The 19,007-nt window shown below is 41.0% G+C and overlaps 1 protein-coding gene across 2 annotated transcripts in view; it reads left to right on the forward strand.

Annotated features, from left to right (window-relative positions):
- Window positions 1–19,007, forward strand: part of Thada (THADA armadillo repeat containing) — a 318,719-nt gene that overhangs the window by 168,797 nt on the left and 130,915 nt on the right. For both annotated transcript variants that reach the window (XR_015738149.1, XM_087907299.1), the window contains exon 29: window positions 9,512–9,680. Coding sequence is in view for 1 of the 2 variants with exons in the window: in XM_087907299.1 (XP_087763425.1) it covers window positions 9,512–9,680 (169 nt within the window). In the remaining variant the exon portion in view is untranslated. The remainder of the gene's footprint in view (window positions 1–9,511; window positions 9,681–19,007) is intronic.

Raw genomic sequence — 19,007 nt, forward strand, 5'->3', positions numbered from 1 at the left:
TTTCCATGTAGTTGGTTTTTAAAGATTCATTCTTAATGATTTCAGTTTGAATTGTTGCTAGGAAATAAAAGGAAGGTTATTTGGGGGCATTAATTAGCTTTAGCAAAAACAAACTGCAGTCTCTGCAGGGCAATAATCATATTAAAAGAAATGCTCCACTTTCTCTCTTCCAGCAGTAGCCAGCATTTAGTTGGTGTAGTCAGGCAGATTTATTTAGCTTTCTGTGGAGGCAAAATAATCATCAGATTCTAAAAATCTAGATGAGAAAGGTCATGGGGTTGTTGTGGCCTTGGGAAGAGTGAGGGGTGCTGTAATGAGAGGATTCCAGTAGAGTTAATGAAGGACTTTCCTGTGTAGAAAACACTGGTCATTTGTTTCCAACTCTGACAGAGGCCTGAGCAAAGGAAAACTGGCTCTGACTCTAGAAAGGTTGAGTGTGGTCAGTGTTAGGCATAAAAATTTTATTATCTGCATCAATATTGTTAGGAGATTAAGCAATGGAACAAGTCAAGAGAGATCCTAAAGATAATATTGAAATTTAAAAAAAAAGATAGTAATCCAACCAAAATGTTTAAATGCCTGTTTATTTATAGGATTTTTTATTGGATGGCTCTTAAGAAATTATTCTTAGTATCTTTTACAAATGAGAATGTGAAGGGATGTTATTATCTTGGGGGGCTATGGAGAGTTTACTTAGTTGGTATTGGGAGGGTAGGAATATGGGGGGAAGAGAAAAAGAGAGAGAAATAGAGGAACAGAGAGAGAGAGAGATGGATGAGTGGGGCGGGGAGACAAAGATACAAAGCGCTGCCTCTTCAGAAGAAGAGCAGACGCAGGGAGCGTGAAGGGATATTATGCAACTTGCCTGTGGCCCCATAGCTGGTACAGATATTAGTATTTTAATTTGCATATTTTCATTGTCATCTCATTTATGTCACTAAAGAAGCATTGTAGTTTTTTTCCCCTTCATTAAAACAGTCACTTAAATGTGTGTGCTTCCTTTTCCTGAGCCCTTAAAGCTCTACTAATGTCCAGACTTGAGTGTATCCATACATGTCACTATAAAGGTTAAAGTTTTCCATTCTTGAACATTTTGAAAACTTGTTTATGTACATGAGCAAATACAGTGCTTTGAGTGGTTAGATGATTTGAGCCGAGGTGATTAATAATAATAGAGGACAGCAGAGGACATTGTCACATCCTTTGTGTAACCTGTCCCATTTTGATTTATGTTCTTCATAAACCATTGGTTGGCCTGGGCTACAAAGTCTGCAGTTTGGTGAGTGTCTTTGGGTCAAAGTCCTGTGACTGATTTGCTTTCCTTAAGGGTAGTACATTATAAACCTTTAGGCTTTTTTTTTTTCTTTTTGCAACAGTAGTTTGAACAGGAGGAAATACATTTAGGCTACCAGTTTATTGTGAATGAGATCTGTAAATGTGAGTTCCGACCATTGGAATTAGTGGGATAAATTGCTTCTTAAGGATTCCACACCCATGATCACAACAGAAGGAAACTGGCACAGGGCATTTATTTGGCTGTGGCTATATTCATTTGGTAACTCATTGTTCTGTACGTGTTCCCACTAGTCTATCTATAGTGAAAAACACATATATTCACATAATGTTGTTTGAAGGCTTATCTGAGTAATAAAAATAGGACAATGGACTGGAAGATAGCTTAGTTCGTACAGCATTGGCCCTGGAAACTTGAGGACCTGGGTTTGATTATGGGCATTGCCATGTGCCCTTGTAATCCCTGTGCTGGGGAAGCTGTGACAGATGGATCTCTGGGGTTTGCTGGTCAGTTAGTTTATCTGAATTGGTGAGTCTCGGGGTCTAATGAGAGATTCTTTTTCAAAAAATAAAGTAGACTGCTGTACGGTGGTGGTGCAAGCCTTTAATCCCAGCACTCGGGAGTAGAGGAAGGTGAATCTCTGTGAATTCGAGGTCAGTGTGTTCTATAGAGTGAGTTCCAGGACAGGCTCCAAAGCAACACAGAGAAACCCTGTCTCAAAAAAAAAAAAAAAAAATCAACCCTCCAAAACAAACAAAAAAGCAAAAATAAAGTAGACAGCACCTGATGTTGACTTCTAGCTTCTATGTGTACATTCACCCAGATGTACATGGACCTACTCCACACATGTGCATAAGCCCCATACATCTACACACACACACACACACACACACACACACACACACACACACACACGGGAGGGGGAGAGAGAATATTTGAAAGTACCTAGATTACCTACCTCCAACCTTTTGCTTTCCTTGGATTTCTGCATAGGTGTTGGGCTTTTTCAGAAACATAACAAATTCTTGTCATAAGAGAAATTAATCAAGCTGTTTACATTTAAAAATATTTAAACTGTCATTTGTGGACCACTCAGCTCACAAGTTTTGTTAATTTTATTAGTTTGGTGCAAAAAGATTTTTAGTTTCAGACTGAGTTTTAAGTCATTACAACTAGGCTCATTAATCAAAATAGGAGCTACTATGATCAACAGTCTTAGACAATAAGTTTGCCTATCCTGTAGCATAAAAACTTTGGCTTCAGGATCTGACGAGTTCTTGGAAGGCTCTTTCTACATCTTGCTGCCCATGGAAGTGTAAAAGGTTGTCAAGATGCTTGAAGAAGTGGTAGCTGGTTGGCAAGAAGTCAGGTAAATGTGGCAGATGAAGCAAAACTTTTTAGCAAATTTACTCAACCTTTGAAGCACTAGTTGTATGGTATGTGGCCAGTGATTGTTGGAGAAGAATTGGGCCCTTTCTGTTGGCAATGCTGGCTGCAGTAGTTGCAGTTTCTGGTACATCTCTACTTTCTGACACATTTCTCAGATGTAAGGGTTTCACTGGGGTGCGGAGTGCTGTGGTGGATCAGGCTGGCCTCAGAGCACCATCAGTGACCATGACTAGAATTCTGTGCATGTTGTCCTTGTCTCAGTACTCTGAGCAGCTTTATGGGCCAACCACAGAGCTGGATGTCACTGGTTGTCATGTACATTCCACTTTTCATCACAGATTCACTGTTATTTCCCAAAATAACAGCATTACTTTTTTAAAAATTTTTGGTCAGCTCATAGAGCATTTGCTTAGTCTCACTTTGCCAGTTTTCTTCAAATGCTGGACAAACATTGGATGGTCTGGGTTGAGTTCTTTGGCAGCTTCTGATGTAGTTGTGAGTCATCTTCCATGATTACAGTCAGCTGGTCATCCTCAGCTCTGATGGTAGGTGTGTTCCTTATCTTTAAGGCGCTCATTCCTTTGCAAAATTTCTAGAACTCTCACTCATTGTGTATTCATTAGCAGTTTCTGGGCTGTTGACATCGAGAGCTGTCTCTACTGCTTTACTACTCATTTTGAATTCTAATAAGAAAATCACTCAAATTTTCTTTTGTATAACAGTTTTCCATAGTATTAAATAAACATAAAGTATAAATAAAAAAATTTTAAAAAGCAAGAAATGAATTTTAAAATGTTGTATAATCACGGTTATTAAGAATATACTCCCAGGCAGTGGTGGCACATGCCTTTAATCCCAGCACTAGGGAAGCAGAGGCAGGTGGAGCTCTGTGAGTTTGAGGCAGCCTGGTCTACAGAGTAAGTTCCAGGACAGGCTCCAAGACTACAGAGAAACTGTCTAAAAACCAATAAATAAATAAATAAATGTACTCATACATCACCTAGCAAATTTTAACACTATAAAATTCACAATCACTACTCATAATAACTTTTCAGATATTATTAATAGGCTCTCAAAAAGTTAAGTTTTTTAAGAAAAAAGTTTATTTCTCTATGATTTATTAATTATTTCCCTGATTTCTCTAGTAGATTGTGGACTAGTTTTAGGGTACTTTGTGTATCAGAATCGTTTCAATTTGCCAATAGAGGACAGTTAGGTTTTTGAATATTTGAAATCTTATTTTTTTTTAAATAGGAATAAACACAGTTCTTTCTAAACCTTTCCCCAGGTACATGGTAGGATTAAAACTAGAGTGTGAACTCTTAGTACCTTTCTATGGTTTCTTTAATGGATCACTCAATCCTCTGTGACCTGAGAAGTCATTTGCTATGAACACAGAGCCAGTCTCCAAGATTGATGGTGCAAGTTCCAAGTATATTAAATCACTTTGAGAGCTAGAATTTCAGGCAGTAACAGATCACAAGGAGAACCAGCCTGCTTAGCTGACTTCTACACCTGTCCCCTCTCTACCTGTAAGAAAGGAAGACACCCTAAGCCCAGGTGCTGTGTTCATAACCCCACCAAAGAGTCTAAAGGCATCTTTCTTCTAGTCTCCTGTAGAGACAGCAGAGAGTTGTGAAAGGCTTTTATTCCATCTGCAGAGTCTGTACCCTCAGCTGGGCTGCAGCCCTCACCCCAGCCTGTGAGCCTCCAAGGCAGAGCTGGAAATGCTTTTCCAGCTGGTGTGGGTGGAGACTTTAGACCAAGGAGCAGCTCTGTGCTCTGGTTTGGAGACTAAACTTCCAGAAGGGCTGGCAAGGGAAGTAGTTCATGTTAAATCTTTATATATTTACAGCACTTCATTTTTATTTTTGGTAAGGACTGAAATTAGTTCTTTTTCTTAAATCTCTAGGCTGGGGTTTCCATTGTCTTTGTGTGGCCATTGCTGTAAAGCCTTCTTCCTACACTGGGAAAGAGCTTTTACTGAGAGAGACTGTTCTCAGTATTCCAGAGAAAAATCTCCTTCCCAGCTGTCTAAAACACTTGGTTGGAATCTCAAAGTTTTTGTTTTAAATTGCATTTTATTACTGGCAAAAAGATGATAAACTATTTAAATGAAATTTCAGATGAAATATGAAGATTATATTTTATCTATATTTTGATATGAGCAAGGAATCAGGGATTAACATTTAAAAGCCATGCATCCCTTCGTTATTGAAGAAATAATTGTAATTTCAGATAACAGAAGTGTACTGTTCCAAGAGCTTTTTGGATGTAACTACCACACCATTTACCTTGGGGAAATTTCTTCACTTCATTGCCCAGCACCAAAAGGAATGGTATGCATACAAGCAGCCATCACCATTACCTCTGTGGTCCTGTGTCCTTGCCACGCGATGTGACTGGGTGTTGCTGTGGAGATGTACAGCTGCCATTTTAACTTAAAATTAGCAGCCCAGGGCATATGAGACTGGGTTAAGACTGGTAAGTGAGCACCAGAGTGGAGGGATCACATAGTCACATGTCTTTTAAGGCCAGGCTTAGGCCTATGGTGGCCTGGTCCCAAGTAGTCACATTATAGTTCTCTAATGTTCTATTGTGGTTTATTGCTCTTTATTTCTTTATAAGGTTTTGATATATCAATCTCAGTTAATTTTCAAAGAGCTACCCAGTAGGTACAATTAAACTGAACATTTTGCCTGCAGACACATAATAGTTTTTTTTTGTTTTGTTTTGCTCATCAGACCTGACAGTGTGCACTTTCTAGTTGAGCAAGTATCTACTGCTCTTATTCCTCTCTCATTAGCACAAAGAAATGATTCTTTTTTCAATTTAACTCCAAAAGTCATGTCCATTTATATTTAATATATTTGAATGGAGAAACTCATGATGAGCTGAACTGAGGGTATGAGTAAGTGCAGTTATAAGTTCTAGCTAGCAGTGTGAGTGGGCCAGAAAAAGAGCCAGTTCAGACAGCAGGAGATCTTTTGATGAATTAATAACAGGTTTAGGAGGGTCAGGAAAGAACAAGCAGAGAATCTGGTAACTTCGACCACCACTGAACTCCCTGAGAATGTGATTCAAAAATATCTAGATCTTGAAACTTATTTGGTACTGTTTTTCTTTTATGTATGCACACATACCCACACAGGATTATTTTTCTGAAGGCAAGATTTGGAACAATATACAAGAGAGAGCAAAAATCTTTGGTATAATAACAGTGGGGTGAACCGAACAGGAATTGGAGCCCTGGGCCTGGAGAATAAAAGTGTGAGAGCAGAGAGTCAGTTGGCCCAGAAAAACTTAAGCATCCCCTCTTCTCTACAACTTATTTGCGTGGAAAGTGAAGGGTGGGCCTCTGTGAGCACATGAAGTATGCTTGCCATCAGCAAGGCTGTTTCCTGTGCTGAGACAGAGAACCCTGGAGAGAACAGAGAGTATGCCTGTTCACTGAGGCTAAGTCCTCATGACTCTACCTATCAGATTATGATGGCTGACCACCTGTGTGGTAGACATTGTGCTTTACATCCATCATCCCACTTAACATCACAGTAGCCTTAACAAGTAAGTCGAGACTTAGAAACTGGCTTACCCTAAAACCCACACCACGAAGTAGTAGTACTTGAATCCACACTGAGGTGTGCTAGACTCCAGAACATGTTCTTAACTCCTGCCTTGTATGCTCTCCATGTCATTTCAGTGTAGTAGACAAGATTGTGGGAAGGGTAAATGTGATGCATCCCTTGTGCTGACACAGAGCTGACTATGCACTTTAATAACTGCACGGGAATAAAAGCAAATGGTTCTGACCAGAGGCAGTGCAGCAAGGTTTGACTAAAGAGCTCTTACCATATTAAAATTTAGATGCAGAGAAGATCCCCAAGGGTCCAGGGTCAAAGCAAATTCCAAAGCATTATAAATGAAACTGTAGTTAAGCTGGCAAATCCTAAATGCAGAGCAAGCTTTGTTTTAACTCTGTAACTGCCAACCTACTGCTCCTCCCCTAGCCTTCAGAGGTACCCTGGAAGGTCTAGGTCATTATTGGGTACCATTTCCCAAGAGCATGGAGCCAAGCTGTATGGAAAGCAGACCATAATTGCCTGGCATTCATAAGCATGTTTAGCGAGGGGCAGTTTCTGTGACATATTTCAGTCACAAAATTTAGTGTTCCAAGCAAAATGATAACCCATCTGTGTAATTTTTTATCTTAAATGCCCCTAAGTTCTTTGTCCCCAACAACTGTCAAAGCAAATTTGCAAGTGTATATTTTCTTAGTGTTTGTGTATTATATGTGTATACACAGGTACATATGTGTGAATCTAACTGTAATCCAACTTCCTGCTTATATACTTACCATTAGATAAGTGTGAAATTACATTGTTTATTACTTTCTAATGAATGTCATTTAATTCAATTTTACTTTGCAAGTTGCTATCTTTAGAAATGGCATTGCTTTTTTAAAGTTGCATTTATTTATTGTGGTGGGGGTTGGGTACATGCATGCCTCAGCACATGTGTGGAAGTCAGAGGATAAGTTGTGGGAGTTGGTTCTCTTCTTACACCATGTGAATCTCAGGGATCAAGCCTTGGAGCTTGTTATGTAGACCAAGTTGACTCTATGTAGTGATCCGCCTGCCTCTTCCCCTAGATTGTTGGGGTTAAAAGTATGCACTAGCATGCCTGGTAAATGCACATTGCTTTCTGAGGATAGTTTCAGTTTTGCTTGTTAACCTGGTTGTATGGGTTTAATAAGTACCTAAAGTGGAGTATAGGAAGCAGAACATTCTGGAACTTTTCCCACTTTCTAGTCTTTCCCCTGTATAGATGCCAGATTCCTTTGGGAAATCATCATTTGCAGAAGGCAGGCCATTCTTTTGTGTAAGGTTGCTCCTAATTGAAAACTAAATATCTACAACCATGTCGGGATTATTTGTATTTGAAAGGAAACATTTATATACAAGAGCCCTTTGGTGACATAAAACACTATACCACATAGTGCGAGTTGGGGCTGGGTAGAGAACGAACTGGGAACCTTCAGAAAGTGGCTGTGCAGAATGAAATAATTTGTTAATTAGATTGCAAATCATTTTCAGAATATTTTCTTTTCTTTGTTGAATGAAGTTTTCTGCCCCCATGGGCCAAAACAAACATTTTACTGTGTTTGCCAATTACAGATTAAACATTTAATCATTTTAAAGGAAAAATAAATGAAAAAATGGGTGAGATGTCAGGACCTAGTTAAAGTCCAGAGGAGTTCACTGGCTACCTTCTGTAGCCTTGGCTACCTTCCACTCTGCCACTTGACAGCACTTCTCCAGTGTGTATCAGGCGCTAAGTTTTTCTCTTATATGTTTTTCTCTTCTCCATTGTCATCCAGTGCCCCAGTGAAATTTAAAGTCATTTTGTTTCTGCAGAAATGGCATTGTGGGGGGCAATGGTGTTGCGGGGCAATGGTGTGTGGGTGTGTGTAAGTTAGAGAACAGCTGTGGAGTTGGTCCTCTTCACATGAGTTCCCAGTATCAAATTCAGGTTACCAGGCATGTGTGGTGAGTGCCTTAAGTGAACGAACTCTCTGACCCCAGGAGTTTTTTGTATTTTTATTCACTTTGGTGGTACTTCTGAAATATTAAAAACATTTCTTCCTATGTCTCTGCCCCCGCACCCTATACTTACATGGCCATGGCCCCAACGGACCATATGCAAATCCTTGTAATACTTTTTGTTTTGGGGGAAAGTTAAGAGGTCCTCTCTTTGCCAAGTAGAACCTACTGTCTTCTGATCTTCTTACCTTGGCATCTATAGCACCTCTGAAATTGGATTACTTTGTAAGTGGGTGAAATATCATGAAGTCTAGAGAATTCTAGCAAAGTACTTCCTATGCTGAGACTTTACCAGATTGTACTTCTCCTACAGTCTGTGTTGTGTCTTTAAAAGCTTTCAGCTTCGCAATCTTACTCCCACAGTGGTGTGGCTTCTCAGGAGCTAAGTGTTTACAAGGCTAAGAGGCCTGTAGATGCCCTGCCTTTCCCGTGCTCTGTTAACATCACAAAATGCCACTTGTCCATAGCTGTTCCTTGCTTTTATTCCCATTCTTTAGATGTTAATCAACCCAATGGTGAGGATTTAGAGCCTTGGCATTGATTCTTGTCTTTGAGCTTCATACTGTGTTGTCTGCCATTTGTGATGCTCCTCACTGTGGCCCAACCCATCAATTCTTTAGCCTTAATGTTCAGTTACTCATTAGCACCTAAGTCATCCAGACACATACACCTATCCCTTAAGCATTTTTCTGTGTGTGCTTTATATACTGCTGGTCTTGGCTAGGATAGCCTTTTGTTTTTCTTGCCCAACTAGAACCATCCTTTCCTGATTCAGCCATTCTCTTCTCATTGCTTGTAGCATGAAGATCATTTGTTTATCATTGTCCCTATACTGCCTCGGTTTTACTCATCATTCCAAATGTGCATCTCATCCCTCTAACCAGTATATAGACTGCTCAGAGATAGCCTTGCTGCTCATGGCACTTACCACAGTACTTTCTACTCTTCACAGGTATCCAGTTAAACTTTGTTCATCATTGATGAATAAACCATTTTTCTGCTATTATCTTCCCCTGTGATAGCATTATATATGCCAGTGTTATTTTTAACAAAAGCAATGTGACCTGTGTAACTAACGTAGATACCAAAAAAAAAAAGATCATTTGAATAAGGAAAGAATAAGAACAATCATTTGAAATGAGGTACAGATCCTGTAAATAAGAAACATATACAAAGATGCAGATGTAGAAACAAGCATTAATGCTGTTATGTTTTTATTTCTCCTCAGGTGTGGTTGCTCGCCTATCTACCACTCCCGTGAAATGGCAGCTCGTGCATTGGTCCCCTTCATTACAATAGATCAAATACCAAGCACCGTCCATGCTCTGCTAGACTCACTTCCCAACAGCACTGACCAGTGTTTCCGACAAAACCATATCCATGGGACACTTCTGCAGGTAAGTACAGTGGCTCTGCGGCTTTCATAGACCACCATAGGATGAACTTTGGTTTCTCCTGTATTCTTAGCAAGTGAAGACTTGATACACAAGCTTTTAAGTTTATTTGTTTGTAGGGCTTATTTATTTCTACTTCTTAATTATCAGATACCTCAAGTATGAATTAGTGTACACTGATTTGGCAGATTATCTCATGCATTCAATTCTGCAACATGCTTTTTCCATCAAATATGCCAACAGAACATTCCGAGCCATTTCTTCTTCAAGGTTGTGATGGTTTGAATGAGAAATGTCTTGGGTGTTAGAATGCATGGTCCTCAGTTGATGGTACTGTTTGGGAAGATTTAGACGTTGTAGTCACTGATGTGTCACTGATGGCAGGCTGTGAGACTTCCTGCTCCTACCACTATGACTTCACTCCACCATTGAGGTCTCTAAACTCTCTGGAACTGCTAATTCAAATGAACTTTAGCGCAAATAGACTTTTCTCTTAGGTTGCCTTGATCATGATATTTTATCACAGCAATGGAAAACTGTGAGCCTTCTAAGAAGATTGCGTATGTGCCTACTCGTGCATTCGCGCGCACGCGCACACACACATCACACACACACACAGCCTTCAAAGTGCACCTCAGATCATCTGCTCCATGTTGTGTGCATTACGGGTTTTTGCAGTTTCTTTTGTTGGGAGGGGAGAAGCATTTGAGGGTAGGGGTGATATAACACCCAGGTGGCAATAGGGACAGCCTCAGATATCAGTTCTCACCTTCCTCCTTGTTTGAAGAGTCTCTTGTTTTTTTGTTTTTTTGTTTTTTGTTTTTTTTTTTTGCTTTGGGGGTTATTTCCTTCTTCACCAAAGTCTGTGCATCTGGGTTTACCTTGGGACTGGGTGTTCAAACCAGGACCTCCTGTTTGTATAGCGGCACTTTTCCCTGCAGAACCATCTTTCCAGTCCCATGTGACTCTTACTATAAAGTCTCAAGCATTTATACCTTCCGGTCCTCACTTGGTCCCTGTGTTAAGGACAGGCACAGTCTATCTTAGCCTTGGAGACAAACCTCAGAGGTCCAGAGATCATCATTGGATTAGTCAAACAGCTAGGTCTCTTTGCCCCTAACTCTGCCTCTGTTTCAAAGGAAACAGACTAATGACAAGAAAAGTAGCAGAAGAGAATCTTGAAAGTGTACCCTATAGGGAGTTAGATAGAATGCCCAAAGCATAAAAGGTTGCAGCCGTAGGCTGATGAGTTCTTGCAGAAGTAGTGTGGGGCCGTTTTTCCTTCCTTTCTCCACTTGTACTGGTGGGCCTCTAATTGGATGCCTCCTGCCACCATAGCAGTCCCTATGTTTCACCAGTCTACCCAGCAACCAGACACGATCTCCATATTCTCAGGTTTACTTTGTTGACTGTCATATAAAACTCTATGGAAAAACAAAACAAAACAAACAAAAAAAAAAACCCTCCCAGTTCTGGGCTTGTCCAGCTGTTCTTGTTCCTGAGTGTTGATGAAAGGCTTCCTGTAGGTGGGTTGGGGGTAAGGAGTCATAATTGAATGTGGGCATTTACTGTGCTGGTCTAACAGATTCCTGTATTGGTCAGAGTTGTTTCACTCGTGTTGAAAAGGTGTGTGCAGTTTTCTACTCTGTTTGGACTGTTGTCATTGTCTCTTCGGGGAGAGCATCTGAGGAGTTAAGTCAGAGAGGAATCTCTCTGTAGGTTCTTCTACACATAAAACTATCTTTAAAATCAGCAAATGCTTGCTTGCACTTGGAAAAGAGAGGTTAGGGACTGAGAGGAGTGATAGTCTCCGTGGGACCTTCAGAACCAGCTAAGTAAATACAAAACTGTTAGTTTTTCAAGAGCAGGAAATCATTTTGTAATCAGAAAACAAACTCTTTCACAGAACATTTTCTTGAATTATACATTTTGACTTCTTTGAAGATGTTTACATAAACATATCAAACCCCAGAGTATGTCTTTAGTATACCTTAAAAACAAAAATGTGCTGATCCCTGGGTTTCTGAGACTGGGAAAGACTCAAATTATAGGGCATGCAGAATAAGAACATGCGGGTTCATTTCCTACTCATTTCAAAACCAGAGGTTCAGAATGGCAGTGCTGGAGTGGAAGGAAATGGCACCAGTAAGGAAAGGTGAGATTGTACAACAGGTTCTAAAGAGCCCAGAGTAAATGACATTAAATCTCAATAAAGGCCAGATAAGAGCCATGGACATTACCTCATTTGGGAACAAGACTGGCAGGGCCACCCGTCTTTTAAGTAGAATTAACTGTCTGTTTTTATTGCCAAAACTCTTCATGTTAGGAACTTAATGTTATTACTAGGTTACTTATCACCCCTAAGAAGTTGCAGTGTAGTTCAGAAAGTTCTCTTGTTAAGACTGAGTTTGGCCAGCAACCCTGAGGAAAGGGTTGTTCTGATTCTTGTGTATTTAGCTAACATTTTGACGTTCCATTGAGAAGTCTACAGCATCTGAGGGGAGAGTTTGAGTTTTGGGTTTGTTCATCCATCATGTCTTTTGTTCATGTTTCTGATGGTGTAATACAAAAGATGAGCCTTGTTCTTATTATTGTAAAGCTCCTTTGTGAAGTAAACAGGCTAGATAATGTAGCTTGTTGGAAAATGAGAAAACCATTTGGTTATTTATCTGAATATTCTAGGCAAGTTTTTTCTTTAATCTAAATAATCGCTCAAGTGCTGCGTATCCTTTGGTGTGAGAGCCCAAACTGCCTCTTCTGCTGATTGTGATCAACACATTCTTCCTGTTAGCAACAGAACATGTTAATCACTTCAGTTTTTTATTTTTCTTTCCAATCCAAAGACTTGATTTCTCCACTCTGAGAATTCTGAGGTAGAAAACGTCCTCTTTCCTGTCTGTGGAGTTCAGTAATAGTGCTGCCTACTTGTTTGCTGCAACATACTAACCAGAGATGGACTTCAGATGGCCTAGGTGGACAGCTTAGTTCACCATGAAAGGAAAAGTAGCCTTTAGAGCATTTGTGGTTGTATTCATGTTCTTAGCAAGTCCACAGAGTAGCGAGACAGGTGCCCCTTCGTTCATTCCCCCCTCACTCCCTCCCTCCTGCCCAGTTGATCTAAACCCAGAATGGGTGACTTGTGTGAAGCCACAGAGGTAGAGATTTGTCTCACTCTAAAGCCCACGTTCTTTCTCTTTATAACATCCCTCCTGCCTGATAGTTGATGAGGGTAACAGCTTTTCATGAGTACGAACTTAAATTAAGAACCCTTCTCTTTTCTGGTTCTATCTATTACCAATTGGTTGGTCTTCTTAAATTTAGTGTGTTGTGATTCCCCAGCATTGGAAGCAGAGTGAGACCACCTGTTTTAGAGGTTGTCAGGGAAAGTCCTAAAACCCAGAGAAGATACGATGGGAAAGAAGCGCTGTACTTTCCTCCCTCCACTCATTGCTTTCCCTTTTCTCTTTGGTTTCCTACGTAAGACTCTTAGCTCTCACAACAGGATTTTCCCAGACTGTAACTAAGTCGCAGTAGTCACACCCTCTGTCATCCCTAAACCTTGGACTTGAGCAGCATAGGAATGATGGATCTAGGAGATGATGGGCACAAGGAAGTGGTAAGGATGGAGTTTAATAAAGCAAACACCGCTTGCTGCTGGAGTGTGAGTAGTTTGCCCCTGGGGTTCTTCCTTCCCAGTGTGGGGAGCTCTACTTCCAAAACTCAGCACACTCCCTGTGGATAGGGACAGAGGACTGAGTGACACTGAGGTGGAAGACAGACAGACAGCTGGTTGTGGACATAAATGAGGCCCTTTCTGCTTGAGTCAGGATCTCCACACAGATGGGAGCAGCAGAACGGGATTGTACCAACGACAGCATGAGTACTAAAATAGAGGATGATCTTGGAATCACTTTCTTGAAAAAAAAAAGCAGGAACCCAGAAAGAAGTAAAGGTGAGCTAGTTTAGCTAATTGTATAGAGCAGCCACTGTCTAAGGAGCAGGGGCCAAACATGCCTCCTTCAGTGCTTTTCCCCAGATCCAAAATAGAAGGGAGTGGAAAATCCAGAGTAGGAACAGCCTTTCACTAATATTGTGCATCAGTATTTATAATAAATATAATTTGAGTTATTTCCATATTTTAAAAGTATACCCTTACTAGACAGTCTGTACTTTAAGAATTTTAATATTTTTTCATGTTTCTCAACAGTACAAATTGTGAGACCTAAAATGTTCAAGTTGTCCAGAAATGGGATAGTACTTGATGGATCTCATTCGGTGACCTGTGGTTGTTGTTGTTTATTTTATGCTCAGAAAATACAATTTCCAATGGAAAAACAAAAGCATGAGATGATGCTGATGTTATAAGTTTTAAGTGAACTAATTGTCAGTGTTCGTTCCTAGACTGAGTCAAACTTCATTGAAAACGCTCATTTATGACTGGCTGTCAGCTTGTTCTTCCTTCTGGGGCATCTGCACTCCCGTGAGAGGAGAGCTAAGGTGGTTCCCAGTCCAGCCAGGGCTGCGGCAGTTCTGCCTCCACATGTTGCCTATACATGTGTCACAGTCTCGGGGAACATAAATGAGCAAAGGGCTGGAGACTCCAAGTGGTCACCTGCACTTGGGAATGGCGGCATCTGTTTTAACCTGGGGCATTAGTAAGAAAGGCACTGGGTGACACTGGGCTCTTTTTAGAAGTTAAAGAAAGCCCTGGACCTTGTTAAAACTTACTTTTGGTGATACATTGCTTTCTTGATATAAACCCAGGAAAGCCATTTTTAATTAAAATGCTACTTTCAGAGATAAATTAATTCCTTCTTTATAAAGATTCAGAAGTTTTTATTTGGTTATGTTACTTGTTGGAGAGCCTTCTCCACATGTTGGGAACTATCTCCCAGCTGCCAGGTCCAGTGCTGTCCAGCCAGACTCACTGGCTGTCATACATGGTCATTGTTCCCCACAGCAATGCCCTCCCATAGCTTTGCAGTGCTCTGAAGGAAGGCCAGATATAAGTCAAAGGTATGCTGAATTTACAGGATAGACACTTCACGTTTCCCCAGATGTTTGTTACTGTTTGGGATTAGAATGGGGCCAAGAACAGTGAAAAGTAGAGAATATACCTCTATATTTTCCTGCTTGCTGTGTATATTATATATATATATTGGATGGGTTGCCACTTACTGAGTACCTACAGAGGTCCTTCTGGAAAGTTTATGTAATTCCTGTCCTACTGATGAGAAAAAATGAGGGTAAGAGAATGAGATGTTCCCCAAGTTATCTAAGTGTAAATGGTAGCAAGGAGATCATGGATTCAGTTCTATACTCATGTGAAACTTTTGAACTTCCAGTATTAGACTGTACTATGCTACATACACTATACTTGATTCTACTGTTTTATACATGTGTTTGTTTAATATATATTGTCATTGTCATATTATACTCTATTATAGTGTACTTCTATGGATGAGGAAAAGAATATTCTCAGAGAAAAATGAATCACTGTGGGGTCTTCCAGGTCCCACCATGGGAAATTGACATTGGTTGTTGGGTTGTTCAAGTGCTTTTGATAGACATGAGCTTTGTCTCAAGTAGGTACATGGAATATATAGGGGAAAGAGGGTCCATTGCTCAAGAACATGAGGTCTCAGGGACAGTGATGTGGCTGAGTTGACAGAGCATTTTCCTAGCATGCCCAGAGCCATTGGAGTCAGTCCCCAGCACTGAATAAACCTGTAATCCCAGCACATGGAAGCTAGAGACAGGAGGATCAGACATCCAGGGTCATCATAACTACATAGTGAGTTCAAAGGCAACGTGGGTTACATAAGACCCTGTCTCAAAATGCAGCAGACACAAAAACACATCAGCTTTCATGGAGCTAAAATTCTTATAGCAGGGGACTTAGGAGAGAGACAATAACAAATAATAGCTTAATATTCACTATAATTTATGGTCAGTATTGTAGGTAAATTATGTAGTTTCTTGGAAGCTCTTAATTGTTGTGTCCCACTGTTGCAAGGAGAGAGGGCCTGCTTTTCGTCCCAGCCACCCACTAGCTTAACCCCCAAAATATTCACACAGAAATTGTATTAATTAAATCACTGCCTGGCCCATTATCTCTAGCCTCTTGTTGACTAACTCTCACATCTTGATTTAACCCATTTTTGTTAATCTGTATATTACCATGTGGCAGCAGCCTACCGGGAAAGATTTGGCATGTCTGTCTCTGGCAACTCCATGGCTGCTCTCTGTCTGCCCTTTTTCCTAGAATTCCGTTCTGTCTACTCTGCCTACTTAAGTGCTGCCCTATCAAAAGGCCATGGCAGTTTCTTTATTCAGCCAATGAAAGCAACACATAGACAGAAGGACCTCCTACACCATCCCACAAAAGCAGATGACTAGAGAAGTTGGAATAAGAGAAACAGATGGCAGCACTAAAACAAGGTTGGGACAGTCACTGTTGAAATGGTACTGCTTCAGGCTGGAGGCAGGTTCTAGACTGCACTGGTCACATAGATTTGTAAGTAGCTTTACTAGATGTGTGCCTAAGACTACCTTTTCCATAGAGAAGGCCATCAGAGTGAGCATAATGGGTGAACAAGGGAAGGAAGAATGCCACACTTTAGAAGCCCCAGAAGTGAATCCCCATGCTCTGGATTCAGGGATCCTCTCTGAAGCCCTGTTCCTCTAGGATCACTGTGCAACATGAGGGCCGGCTTGTTGGGGTTTCTGTCCCACCCGGTACCCCACAGCCGGCATACCCCAAGGAAAATCACACACAGGACTCCATAAGGTTACAAACTGATTGACCCATTAGGTCAGGCTACTTATTAGTCCTTGAAACTTACATTAATCCATTATCGTTATCTATGTTAGCTGCAGGGCTCAGTACCTTTCTCAGTGTGACAGCTTACATGTTGCCTCTTTGGTGGTCTGCACAGGAATGGCAGAGGGAGCTTCCTCAAATACTCCCAGTCTCTTTGCTCCACCCCTACTTCCTGTCTGGCTTTCCCGCTTATACTGTCTGCCTGGCCAATCAGCGTTTTATAAAAATATGATTGACAGAATACAGACAATTCTCCCGCACCATTTCCCCTTCTTTAAAAAAAAAAAAAGGAAGATATCCATAGTCTATTTTTTTGGGAATGTGGGCATAGTATTTCAGGCTACTTCCTGCAGGTTGAGGGCGCTGATGATCTTATGGGGACCTAAAGAAAATTTACAGTTATAATCAAGTCCTGACTGGAGTATCCTGTGAGTCTTGATCATCTCAGGCAGCAGTCTTGAATCTGTTCTGGATGTAGGACTCAGACATCTGGGCCATCTGTTCCTGCTGGAGATTTCTCAGGTGGCCTCCCTTGATCAAAGCTGATTTTTCTTAACTCAGAATGAATCCACAGCCTCTCATTTTCTGTGGAAACAAAAGCAAAATCTCTTCTCCAAAGTAACATACCTTTTGACTTCAGTTTTGAAGCCAAGGTATTTTCAAAATACCTATCTTGGGTTAGTTCAGCTGCATTTATAAACAAAAGTATTTTAGCAGCTGTTGCTCCTTCCTCAGCATTCTAACAATTCAAAGAGAGCATAATAGCATACAGTATCAAGATTCTCTGTGTATTTTCCATCTTTATTTTAACCTCTATTTCTTTTATTTTTACTTTTACTTTTTGAGACAGGTTCTCTGTATATCTTTGTCCTGGAATAACTCTGTAGACTAGGCTGTCCTTGAACTCACAGAGATCCACTTGTTTCTGCCACCCCAGTGCTGGGATTAAAGGTGTGTGCTACAACACCTTGAACTCAGAGATCTGTCTGTCTCTACCTCCCAGGCATTGGGATTGAAGGTGTGTGCTACCACACCTTGAAGTCACAGAGGTCAATCTACCTCTACCCCTTGAAGTCACAGAGGTCAATATGCCTTTGCCTCCCAGGCATTGGGATTAAAGGTGTGTACCACCACACCCTACTTCTCTCTTTCTTTTTTATTTTTAATGACTTTAACCTTTAACCTGCATATATTCTTAATACACTGTAAACCATTGAGAGGTTTTCTTCCTCTTTGAATCTCTCTTTACTGTATATCTCTCCTTTTTTTCGACCATATGAGCCTTTAAGAAGAGGATTGAAGTCATGGCTTTGTCGACTGGATCTAGCCCATTCCTTAGCTTTCCAGCATCATGGCAGAGGTATTGCCAGAGCCATTTTTTATTGTCACAACTCTACAGTGTTTCAAGGTCCCTGCCAGCAAGAAAGCTGCAGCATTCTGCTCACAGACCACACTCAGTTGGACTGCCTACCTGAAAGAGTCAGAGTTTGCCCTGGCAGGATGGCCCAGAAAGCCGGCATTTTAAAACAGCTCAGCTTTTTCCTGCTACGGCTGAAAACTGAAAAGCATGCATTCAGCTTTTCATCAACACCATTTTAGTGTTTCATGGCAGGACCTCTTAAAAGAGCTGCAGGATTTTGCAGCTAAAGCTGAGTCAGGAAGCCTCTCTTAGATGAGAGTGCTTGCTTGCCTCTAGCAAGCAGTGCAGACCTGAGAAATTGCTGCCACCAAGAAAACATGCTTTACTCTATTCTTTCCCAAGCTTTCTCAGGCTTTCTGCGGATTCGGTTATCCACATGGGCGCCATATGTAACATGAGGGCCGGTTGTGGGGTTTCTGTCCCGCCCAGTACCCCACAGCTGGCAAGTCCCAAAGAAATCAGTCACACAGAGATCTCTATAAGTTATAAAGCTGATTGGCCCATTAGGTCAGGCTACTTATTAGCTCTTATAACTTATGTTACCCCATTATCCTTATCTACGTTAGCCACATGGCTCAGTGGCTTTTTTTGGTAGTGCCCCACTACCTTTTCCAGTGGGGCAGCTTACATCTTTCCTCTTCGGTGGTCTGGGCAGAACTGCAGAGGGAGCTTCCTGCTTCCCAGAATATTCCTGTTCTCATTCCCAACAAATGGACTATGGGTATTTTCCTTTGTTTAAAAAAAAAGAGGGAAATGTTGTGGGAGAATTGTCTGTATTCTGTCAATCATATATTTTAATAAAACACTGATTGGCCAGGCAGGAAGTATAGGTGGGTCAACCAGACAGGAAGTAGAGGCGGGGCAATGAGAATAGGAGAAGGCTAGAGAGGAGGAAGCTCCCTCTGCCATTCCTGTGCAGACCACCGAAGAGGTAGCATGTAACTTGCCCAGCTGAGAAAGGTACGGAGCCATGTGGCTAATGTAGATAAGGATAATGGGGTAACATAAGTTATAAGAGCTAATAAGTAGCCTGACCTAATGGGCCAATCAGTTTATAATCTTATGGAGTCCTCTATGTGATTTTCTT

This window comes from Myodes glareolus, chromosome 6 (genome assembly GCF_982192425.1).
Source record: "Myodes glareolus chromosome 6, mMyoGla1.1, whole genome shotgun sequence".
NCBI classification, from domain to species: domain Eukaryota; kingdom Metazoa; phylum Chordata; class Mammalia; order Rodentia; family Cricetidae; genus Myodes; species Myodes glareolus.